This window comes from Nicotiana tomentosiformis, chromosome 9, assembly GCF_000390325.3.
Source record: "Nicotiana tomentosiformis chromosome 9, ASM39032v3, whole genome shotgun sequence".
Taxonomy (NCBI): Eukaryota; Viridiplantae; Streptophyta; class Magnoliopsida; order Solanales; family Solanaceae; genus Nicotiana; species Nicotiana tomentosiformis.
The window spans coordinates 50,143,067-50,154,511 of record NC_090820.1 but is presented as its reverse complement, the minus strand read 5'-3'; the positions used below and the strand labels follow the sequence as shown (position 1 = coordinate 50,154,511).

Below are 11,445 nucleotides of genomic sequence, written 5' to 3'. Positions count from 1 at the left end.
GAGATGCATATTTTAAACAGAGTATAGTTGACAGATTGATTTGAAAAGTCAAATTAATAAAGTCTAGCATTATTACCGCCTCCTGCAAGACAGTAATGGACCTCCTCATCAATGTTCTTCAAAGAATTTCTTCATCATCTCCTCGTAATTTCCTAATTTTTTAGGGGAAACCTCAATCATGTCCTGAAGAAATTATATAGTAACCGTTTGGACAATATTTTAGTTGAAATTGAACAATAAGAGTATTAATTTGAAGTTGACGTTTAGAATTTGAAATACTAGTATTTATGGCCAATTAATACTATAAGCCTCATATGCTTTCAGCTTACGTAAATTTCAACTTACCATGTAAAGATATTTACGTGATTCTCGAATTTTCTTCAACTCCTCATCACTCTCTCATACTTGTCTGCATCAAGTCTCCAGCTGAGCACTCCAAGCTCCGAAATTTTCACATATAGTAACTAAAGAAAATAAGTAGGACAATCTAGGACTTCAACTTGTATTAATAATTAAGGTTTACATCAAATTTTAGTATGCGTAAAATTTAAGAAAATAAGTGATCACGCCCAACTATGCCTTGTAAAAAGGACTAAGCGGTTGCTGCAAATATAACCCGGTTCAAGTCCGGAGTCGAATCCCACAGGGAACTAACCTATTTACTACAACTTTAAATAATGCTAATGATAAGCTCCGACAACTTCCGGATGCAAGAGTTTTATGAATAATCAGTAGAATTTATTTAGCTAAGGAAAACTAACAATAAAATTAGCAATAATCAAGACTAAAATTGAATTCAAGGGTAAAAGGATCTAGGGCTATTGATTTCCCCAATTGCCGGATTAATTCTCAACTCTTCAGCTATAATCTCGTCGTAATACTCTATAAGGATTATGAGTTTCGGGCTACCGTAATTACCTCTCGATCAATCACGATAATTTACTAGAAGCATTCTCTCGAACTACTCTAGTTAACAATTTATGCACTCAAAATTATCTCACCAAAGCTTCGTTATTTCTAACACCACTTTTAAATTCAAGTAATTATCTCTTAACTTACCCAAAAGTGATGTTGTTCAACAACAATCTAACCAGGTGTTCTTTCTCAAGCAACACAAGGTAACTAGACACGATTAATCGAGGGCCCTTCCAATTAACCACAATACAATACGTAGATGAACAATCATAGAACAAACACGGCTCAATTATAACAAAATAGAGTCAAGACTCCATCCAACAATTGGTTCCATCAACCCTAGATAATAGATTTAGCTACTCATACTAATGAAAAATAAATCACTAAAATAATTCATAATCAACAAATAGAAGTATGAAGAAGAAGATGAAAACTCTTAGGAAATTATCCGTCTTCTCTCCCTCGTTCTTGCCTCTAAAATCTTCTAAAACAGCTATATCCCACTTCTGGGCGAGTTTAGGTGTCATTTAGGTTTACGTTAGTCGCCTAGGAAATTACATAATTAACCCTGCGTGTTTGGCTTTCGTCCGCCCGTCCGCGGTCGCGGATTCGACCGCGGATCCAGCCGCAGATTTTCACTGCCTCACTGCCTTGAGTTCGCGGACCAATTCACGGCCTACTCCGCGGCCGCGCACCTGGAGGGGTCGTCTCGCTTGCTTTTCTCGCTCCTTTTCGACCGGGCTAACCTTCGATTGGCCTTTCACACTCCATGTTGACTCCAAAACACTCGTTAGCTCCCTCCTAGCTCGGAGTAGCTCCTGCAAAGCATCAAATTCTTAATTAGAGCATTTTGTTATCTTTTAGCATTCAAAAATCAATAAAGTGCGACTAAATTAGAGTGTAAGTAGTGTCTAAATTGCATAAATATAACCTACTATCAATAAGCTAAATTTTTTCTAAATTTAAAAAGTTATTATTCTTTTTGTAACAAACTAAAAAGAAAATATTACCACATGAACTGAAACAGTGGGAGTAATATATATTAACGTAATGTATTACCAGCAAGCTTGTCAAGAGACACAAATTCCTTAGGGTGGCGGTGAAGGGGAAGCCTCTGATTGACAAACATGTACCATGCCTCTATCACTTCCTCTCTCGGATCCTTTACAGCTACTTCTGATAGTTGTCAGACCCCGAATCCACAAAAGAAGGCAAGGGAAATTAAAATCTGTGTAGAGAAACTTTCAATTAGTCTTCATTCCATCTTAAAATAAAAAGAATGCGCCTTAACATCTGGCTAGCTAGAGAAAAAATGATCAAGTAAAGGTATTTAGTTTCAAAAAGTTAGTTGAAGTACCACTCAACACACCTCCTAATTAGGAAGAAAAAAAGAGAATACTATAGTGTCACTCTTGATTGTAAAAGATATCTCTATTATCTACAGCAGGTTGGGACTTACCTAATACAAGCCAACCCCGTAATACTATTATAGAGCTATGGTCAATTTTCCACCGTGCACTAATGTAACTTTATGGACATGAAAATATTTGGTAGAAAGAGAAGAAGTGATTGGATAATAACTTACTATATAGTGTGACTAAAATTCTTATACATCATGCATGAAACTGCATGCATCGGATGTTACTTTGTTTATCTATAATTCCAATAGAAATTACGCATAATAAACATTGTAAATAGCATCAAGAAACTACAAAAACACCCATGAAAGTTGAGGAAGATTTGTATATCCCTTCCAAGAACAACCAATGAAAAATTAAGGAAATAAAAAGAGAAAAATTGTCAATTACCTACCTTTGCAATAGAAACCATCTTTCCTTATTTGCTAATCTCTCTTCTGGAACGTGGACGAATGTTGAAAATCTGATACTAATGTAAAATGCTAGAAGAAAATATATAGTGGTAGTGAGAACCATCTTTAAATCAATGTCCATCGTCTTTTTTTTTTCTTTCCCGCAAGTGGAAACTTCTTTTTTTTCAAAACTTTGGTTTTTCAAAAAACTAAAGATCATGTCACTATAAAGTCCAAGTCAACCGACTTTTTCTTTTCGAGGCTAGTTGGGTGTGAATCTCCATAATTTTATTACTACCAGTGTCTATTTTTTAGTTATTGCTAACTCGTTCAGTTTCAGTAATCTATATACTAATACAAATATAAGTTTCATTAAGTCTTTTCTTTTTAATTTTTAAACCAAATTCATGAAGACTTGGTCGACTAAAATGCTAACCTCGTTGTCACTGCCCATTGGAATGCAACTCTTAGTATTTAAGTATTAAACACTGTTTAAGTGGAGGTGGGAGGAGAAGTTGTTTTATACAATTCATGTAAGGTTTTTAAGGTTTAATTAGAGTCATTTTATAATAAAAGAATTGCACTCCAATATAAATTTCTTCATTTTTTTCTTAAATAAAGTGCATTCCATTATCCATTTAAACAAAATTTTCATTTACAATTTGTACATAATCCAATTTCATCAAAGATTCCATTTAGTTTTCGAAGAGGCGATAATATCATTTGAAGCTACTTTAGTCTTCTTTTTTGATATCACGTTGCAATATTTATTCAACAATAAGTTAGTGCTATGTACATTATGCTTAGAATTCGATATATATGAAATACGCAATAGACAATCTATTTATTCATATTATTACAAAAGCAAGAAGTTCCATAGCAAAATGTCGAGCGACAAAAATAACTTCGTAATATTTACCAACTTTTATATTCTTTAAAAGATACTAAATATTTTTTTCAAACATATAGTAATTCTTTATAATTTTTTTGAATTTATAATGGATTGCAAAGTTCCATTATCAGCTCTTCGAAGGCCATGCGCATTATCTTCAAAGGCCATATACATTATAACAGAGGCGTTTATGCAAAGATATTAATATCACAGAGTTTGATTTTTAAAGTTCTTATCATTGAATTATCATTATATCTTTAAAATTACGAATTGAGATCTAAAATTTATAAAATGTTTATTGAATTTTTATAGAAAAATTATACCCGCGATGAAAATACTTGTTTTAGATAAACCAGATGTTGAAGCATTGAATCCACCCTGGCATGATGAAATTTTAAAATATATTCCTACTAGTGTCTTGTTTATTATTATTGGTAACTTCAGATACACCTTCACTTTCAGTAATCAACTAATCTAATACTATAATGTAAATAAAATTCTCATAAAAAGCTTTTCTTTTAACTTTTTGACAAAATCCATCAATAACTGGTCCATTAAGGCTGCTAATCACATTGTCATGTCGCATGGGAATGCAACTTTTAATTTCGAATTAAGTATGAAGTAATAAACAATCTAACTGGAGATGGGATACTGTTTTAAACAACTGACGAATGGTTTTTAAGGTTTCTTAATAATTCTATATTAATAATTTTGTTCACATTCGACAAGTTGTTATATTTTATAAACATCACGCAAGTTTTTTTTAACAATAATTGCATTCCAATAAATATTTTTTTCAATAATACATTTCATCAGAATTTTCACTAACAATTTGCAATAATCGAACTTCCTCAAAAATTTCCATTTAGTATTGCGAGAGGTGACAATATCATTTGAAGCTGCTCTGAGTTTGAGTCAAAATGTTAACTCAAAATGCTGCCTTGGTTAATATAGATATATATACTCTATGTGATAGTGACCAAGTAGCCATAAGGGATTTTTACGTTTGAAATATGTGGATTGGCACATTTTGTTGTTGAGTCCAGCTTAATAACCTCGCATAATGAAATTAGAATTCACTTAAATCGCATAATTTGAATTAAGTTTAATTCAATTTTATTAACCTCAGAATATTTGCTTAATTAAGTCAATACTTCTTGTATTTAAGATTTAGCTAGTAGTATTTTATATGGACTTCATCCGATCAAATTTCAGTATTTACAGACTGTTTTAGCTAGTAAGCGTTGAACTTAAAATACAATTTGTATTATGTTACAAAGATAGTTCCAGTCCAAAATTCAATCAGCTTTTGAAAATTTGGAATAAACCTTTTGAGCTATAATGCGTTTATCTTAAGCAATTTTCCGTGCCATCAACTTTTTCTTTCTTTCGTTTCTCCCTTCTATTCCCCTTTATATCCCTTAAAGTAGGAATTACCTTTATGTTTGAAAAAATTATAATTCTTGCCTATGGGGAAGATAGAGTTTCAAAAAACCTACTTCTCTTTTTAAAAGAATTTAGAGTCTGAATGAGATAAGTATTAATAGTGGAAGAAGGGAAAATCTTAGTAAGATTGGTTTGTATGCCTAATGAAAGATAAAGTTGCAACTAATTTTAAAGACTTTTAATAGTCAAATCTTCATTTGGAAAAATAGGAACTTCATATATCAAGGCCATAACTAATTATGTATTAAAAACCTCATAGGAGTATTTGTTTTATGTATACAACTTTTAGGGAAATATTTTGGCCCTTGTTACCACAGGCCATTGGCAATATCTGAACATAGCATAAATTCACCAAGTAAGAGTTCATTTAGATAACAGAGGCCAACTTAAGCTCCTAGTCCAAATATATTCATTTGTTGCCTCAAATAAGTATATTTTCTACACTGTCTCCAGATATACAGAAGATATTCTATGCCAACTTACAACAACATGCAGCAAATCCTATTTCCAAGTTCTTAATAATCTGCTTCACACGAGCTCCATTTAACAAGAAACAAATGTCTCAGTGTGCTGCAAGAGGCACTCCTGCGCTTTCAGTAACACTCTTGATATACTCCCTCCTTGCTGGATGATCTTCTTGTGGTCGATTGTGAGCTGTCCACACCGGTTCTCCCACGAACAACCTCATCAACTGCACACAAAATCATTTATGAAATGGGAATTTAAAATCAGGGAATGACTCATCAGGTATCACATTCACCAAAGAACTAGTTAGTTACATCCTTGCATTACCAATTACTATAAGATTAAGTAGCGATAAGCTTCACTTAGTTTGAACGGGACATATTCACTTCTTTGATTGATTAGGATAGAGCTTGAACTATGAAAATTTTACAAGCACTCAAACAGAGAACTGCACTCTGTGTGATCTTTGTTAATGTCACTGGCAAACCAACTTTTCTTCTCTGCTTACTGAAAGAGAAACTCAAGTTTCTACATACCTTGACATAGTTCCCAGTGTCGAGAGTGAACCTGTGGTAAATCCCCGCAGGTAGGATGATCAGATCACCAGCCTTGATCCAGATGCGAATCCAGCGATCTTCCTTGTCTCTCACATCGAAATATCCACTCCCTTCCAGACAGTAGCGTATCTCCTCATCTGCATGTATGTGCTCTGTGTAGAAATTCTTCAACTTCTGCTCATAGCTCTCCACCTTCTCAGGGGACAAATCCAGCAAATCCTTCAAGGCAAAAGCGGGACAGAAGTAAGAAAATGAAGCTGCAGCATATTCTAGATAGCTGGTACAGATCCAGAGTTTAAAATGGACACAATTATTACAGTCTGAACAGAACGAGAGAATAAGATCATGTGCGCTCTATAGGGAGTTCTGGTAAAGCTACACTTAAAGTCGATAGACTTATAGAACTAAGAAACTGAAGTTGCAAGTTTCGGTTTTGCGTGCATTGAGTAGTTACTTGTGACACCCGAACAAAACAATAAATGACCACTAATACTGAACCTTAAATCGCACATTTCTAATAGCTGATGTATAGTATGCGCATGTTTAACATGCTATGATAGTGGCAATTCTATATTCACTATCATACAACTTCTTGATAGTGGGTTGCTCTAGTGGTATGCACCCCCCACTTCCAACCAAGAGGTTGTGAGTTCGAGTCACCCCAAGAGCAAGGTGGGGAGTTCTTGGAGGGAGGGTGCCGAGGGTCTATCGGAAACAGCCTCTCTACCCCAGGGTAGGGGTAAGGTCTGCGTACACACTACCCTCCCTAGACTCCATTAGTGGGATTATACTGGGTTGTTGTTGTTGTTGTTGTATACAGCTTCAATTGAGAAAAGATTTCATTTGAAAAGCACATACAGCAAAAAGAGCGAAAGAAGGTTTCAGAAGACCGAAAACCAGCCGCATATTTGCATGCTCCTCACTGCCTTTTATCTCCCTGGACCCAGATTATTGGGATTTTGGCATAAGGTATGTTGCATTACATTGCATCTCATCACCACCTCCCTTGGGCTGCTGGAAGTTCACGTATAGCTCAATCACTACCTTCTTGGATCCTTATCACTCTAAGACACCACATGTTAAACAAAAAAGCACCACTAAAACATCTCACTTTATATTATACTCTATCCAGAAGATGAGAAACCTGAACCATTCCATTCAACCTAATTCCCCTAGCCTCTATAATTATCAACTTAACTTTCATTCATGCTAGTTTTGACCAATGTCTCCATCTATATCTGTCCTGTGTGTTTCCACCCCGTTGCACAATTATTCACATGTTTCAACAATTAAAACAAAGTCCCTGACCGAATGCCTGAAACTAATCAAAGGATATAGAGAACCAAATATGCAAGGACCCAAAAAGGATCATCTTGTCCATAAATGCAAATAATATTTCAATACTCTATTAGTTATATCTTTAATAAATATTCTAAGACTCCTCAAGTAAGCCCTAGTCTTCAAATTGATATCATCAATTTAAGAAACACTCACAAAAGATGAATTGAAGAAATAGATAAAGCACAAAGACAAATACCATGTAACTGTATCCTCTATTCTCACGAATTTTCTTCAATTCTTCATCGTTCTCGTACTCCTTAGGATTCAGTTTCCAGTACAATACTCCAATTTCTGCCAAGTGATCCACAGACACAAACTCCGGTGGATTCTTTTGGTGAGGTAGCCTCTGATCTTCTGAATTTTCATCCATGAACCATGCCTAAACTTATACGCAATCAATTAATCAATCAATAATTTGTAGTAAAACAAAAGTAATTTTTGTTTTTAAATTTAACTAATCTATCAAAAATAAATAAATAAATAAATAAATAACCTATCAATAAACTCACCTCGATTGCCATGTCTGCTGATACTACCTTTCTTAGGTAAGATCGACCTCAATATAGAGTTACAGTATTTTGGGAAATGCTAAGTTCATTGGGTTAATATATCACTGATATTTGGAGTTTAATGCTGTTATTTTATGCCACGTGTACACTGTGATTTTTATTTAATTTATGTGGCGAAAGTTTGTTTGACTGTTTCTCGTAGTTTAATCAAATATCTACAATGGGATGGAGTTTTTCACCATACGTTCAGTTTGTGAATCGGAATATTTCACCAAATGCAATAGAATTCTCCGGAGAAAAAGCTTGGCACAATCTTACAAGCTATGGACCAGTAGCGTAGTAAGAAATTTTGTCAAGGGTATTCAAACTTTAAGCAAGTCAATAATATTTTTTACTCATGAATGATGTACCAAATTTTCTAAATAAAACTACACAACATTTAGCTAAATAATAAAAAAATTAATAGAATTATAATTTTATAAATCAAAATTAAAATAACAAAAAGATGACATTAGAAATTTTACTAATAAAAATAAACATAAAACCAAAGGAAAGAGAGAGGCGAGAGGATTTGTAGTTTGTAGAGAGCTGAAAAAAAATTTGTAGAGCTTAAAATTTATTTAAGAAATAACTTTTAGTTAAAAGTTTATTTTTAAGATTAGTTGTTTATTTCTACACCAATTTTAAGTATTAAGAATTACTTCATTAGGAAACTTTTTTAGATTGAAAAAGAATTAAATAGACCATACATGATTGTCTCCGTTTAGTTTTGGCAAATAAAATGGTAGAACTTTGAACTCATGAACGTTACTTTGAACACACTGGACTGCTGGACTTCCTCACTCAACTATGTTAAGGGTGTTCAAAATATAATATATAACCATATAAAATAGTATCAAACTTATATGTGCAGTAAATTTTTCAGCGAAGGGCGTGTGCTTGACCACCCGTGGCATAGGATTACGCCACTGCTAGGGACTAGAAATAATTCTCAATATTCATTATTAGCACTAGGGATGTGGCGGGTGAATAAAGTGTCTCCACTCTTAATTAGCATTCATATATATATATATATATATATATATATATATATATATATATATTAAATCAAACAGGCCACATTTATTAAATTTTCAGAAATCACACAGCATTAGGAAAACCGGCACGGCCCTTTCACGCTATTTGAGAGTTTGGGATCCCAAACTAGTATAGGAAAAAATACGACATGACACGTGACAGCTTAAAGGAAGGACACGTGAAATATAAGATGGGGATGATCACCGAACATAGCTATTCCGCTTGTCACCGGAAGGAATAACGATCATAAAAGGAGTATTAAATGTTTTGCGCCCGGTAATATTTAATACAGAATATTTTGCAGCATTAAGGATGACGACCCGCTACAAGGAATTTGGCATTTATGTCTAACGTTAAATCTTCATCAATGGCCCTCATAATTGACATTAAAGAAGGGCATGATCCTAGGACTTCCTTCCCTAGACATGGCTATAAATAGAGAGCTCAGTTATCATTGTAATGGACACGAATTTTCTGGCTAACTTATACTACATTCGATACATCATTTTAATACAATTTTATTTTCTCGCTTTTGATCTCATCATTGTTGTGCCTGGAAACCTTGTTCCCGGACTCATCAGCTATGTCGTTCCATCTACATTCTAAGGCTAAGTATTTTATATTTCATCAGTTATTTCATTATCTTTTGGATCAAATTAATTCACTTGTATAGAAACCACGAATAAATTTAACTGTACCGTTTTACGAGTAAATAATTTAGCATCCACCGTGGGGCCTAGACAGCCGTGCGATTAAATTGATCCTTGCTTTTTTTACTAATGTGTTTTGATTACTTTGTCTTAGCAAAAAAATCACAAAAAATGGCAGATAATATTGTTAACGGCACACGCAACCCTGAAATTCAAGGGGATTCAACCACACCGGTATATGACACACGGTACCCTCGACAGGTTCGGGAGGCAACTCCTGATGATGCTGTTGAGGGGCATGTGGCGGATGCAGTAACGGTCCTACAAGAGCAACATGCAATCATTCTAGGCCATCTCACGCGGCAGGATCGGGTTATGACGGAACTGAAGCAGGCGCTATCGGGTGCCTCAAATAATGCAAACATGCAAGATCCAGTTCCTCTTGATGTTCCCGCGAACCAGATAACGCAGAAAGTTGATAATAACACTCCTAGGGGCGAAGTTGGCTCCGACGAGGCTGGGGGGAGTAGATCCGTCCTCAACAACGAGAAAGATCCGCTCAAAGATGAACTTCTGTGGTTCATGAAGGAACTAAATGCTCGCATTGATCAAATCTCGGGCGCACCACCAGTACTAAAAGGCCCAAACTTGAAGAAGTATATTCAATTACCGTATAAACCAAGCGCGACCCCGAAATTAATCCCGAAGCGGTTCAAAATTCCCGAAGTGCCAAAGTATTACGGAACTTCAGATTCACAGGATCACATTACCACCTACATAATAACGGTGAAAGGAAATGATTTGGCTCCTCACTAAATTGAATCAGTGTTGCTAAAGAAATTTATTGAGACTCTTACGAGGGGAGCTTTAACATGGTATTCATTATTGCCCGAGCATTCAATTGATTCCTTTGAGATGCTCGCGAATTCTTTCATCAAAGCTCATGCTGGTGCCAGAAAGGTACAAGCCCGAAAGGCTGACATATTCAGGATCGCGCAGGGAGAATCCGAGTTATTACGAGAGTTCGTAACCTAGTTCCAAAAGGAAAGGATGTTACTGCCGGCAGTCCCGGATGAATGGACAGTTGAAGCATTCACCAAAGGTTTAAATTCGAGAAGTTCCAACGCTTCCCGAAAGTTGAAGGAAAGTCTACTCGAGTTTCAAACGACGACTTGGGCGGATGTCCACAACCGATACGAGTCGAAAATAAGGATCGAACACGATCATGTTGGTTTTCCATTGTCGACCAAAGGACGGGAGAAGAATAGAGAAAAAATGAAAGATGATATTGACACGGATAGACGGACTTCAAGGGGCCGGATTTTGCCCTACGAGTTGACAGAAGGTCGTGGCAGGAGCTTTCGGACAGCAGACAAATTCACCATTGATAGAAGGACCGATTGTGGTCGGAACAACAGATCGCTACAGGATAGAGAAATCTTGGGGTCGCGAGATTCTTCGTACCCAAAGTTGTTGGAGTATAACTTCAACGTCAGTGTGGTGGTGTTTGTATCAGCCATGAGAAATATTAAAGAGGCACAATTCCCAAGACCTATGAAATCGGATCCCAGCCAGAGGGATCCAATTTATGGTGTGAATACCATGGCACTAACAGCCATCGGATTGGGGACTGCCGACACCGTTGGGAAGAAGTGGCAACACTGTTAAAGAATGGTCACCTCAAAGAATTCTTGAGTGACCGAGTTAAAAATAATTATGGTCGGAACAAGGGTGATGCGGAAACCTTGAAAGCAGGAGAAGAACCCCCACGCAAACGATCAAC

At 35.6% G+C, this 11,445-nt stretch overlaps 1 protein-coding gene and 1 long non-coding RNA gene across 2 annotated transcripts; both read right to left on the bottom strand.

Annotated features, from left to right (window-relative positions):
- Positions 1-1,193: 1,193 nt before the first annotated feature.
- On the bottom strand, positions 1,194-3,917 carry LOC108945949 (uncharacterized). The gene is made up of 3 exons (XR_001970170.3): positions 2,728-3,917; positions 1,975-2,143; positions 1,194-1,733 (listed from the first exon to the last, which is right to left on the bottom strand). It is a non-coding gene; the product is annotated as an uncharacterized lncRNA (long non-coding RNA).
- Positions 3,918-5,282: 1,365 nt separating this feature from the next.
- LOC104100931 (acireductone dioxygenase 1) lies at positions 5,283-8,083 on the bottom strand. The gene is made up of 4 exons (XM_009608299.4): positions 7,936-8,083; positions 7,623-7,805; positions 6,065-6,304; positions 5,283-5,754 (listed from the first exon to the last, which is right to left on the bottom strand). The coding sequence occupies exons 1-4, from the start codon at positions 7,945-7,947 to the stop codon at positions 5,626-5,628; spliced, it is 564 nt and encodes a 187-aa protein (XP_009606594.1). The 5' UTR covers positions 7,948-8,083; the 3' UTR covers positions 5,283-5,625.
- Positions 8,084-11,445: the final 3,362 nt, after the last annotated feature.

What these genes read in the sequence shown, in the direction of transcription:
- LOC104100931 (XM_009608299.4), bottom strand. An exon ending in ATAGAGGATACAGTTACATG is followed by an intron (nt 6,305 to 7,622) that starts GTATTTGTCTTT and finishes TTTGCCTTGAAG; the next exon opens with GATTTGCTGGATTTGTCCCC. An exon ending in ACACTGGGAACTATGTCAAG is followed by an intron (nt 5,755 to 6,064) that starts GTATGTAGAAAC and finishes TTTTGTGTGCAG; the next exon opens with TTGATGAGGTTGTTCGTGGG.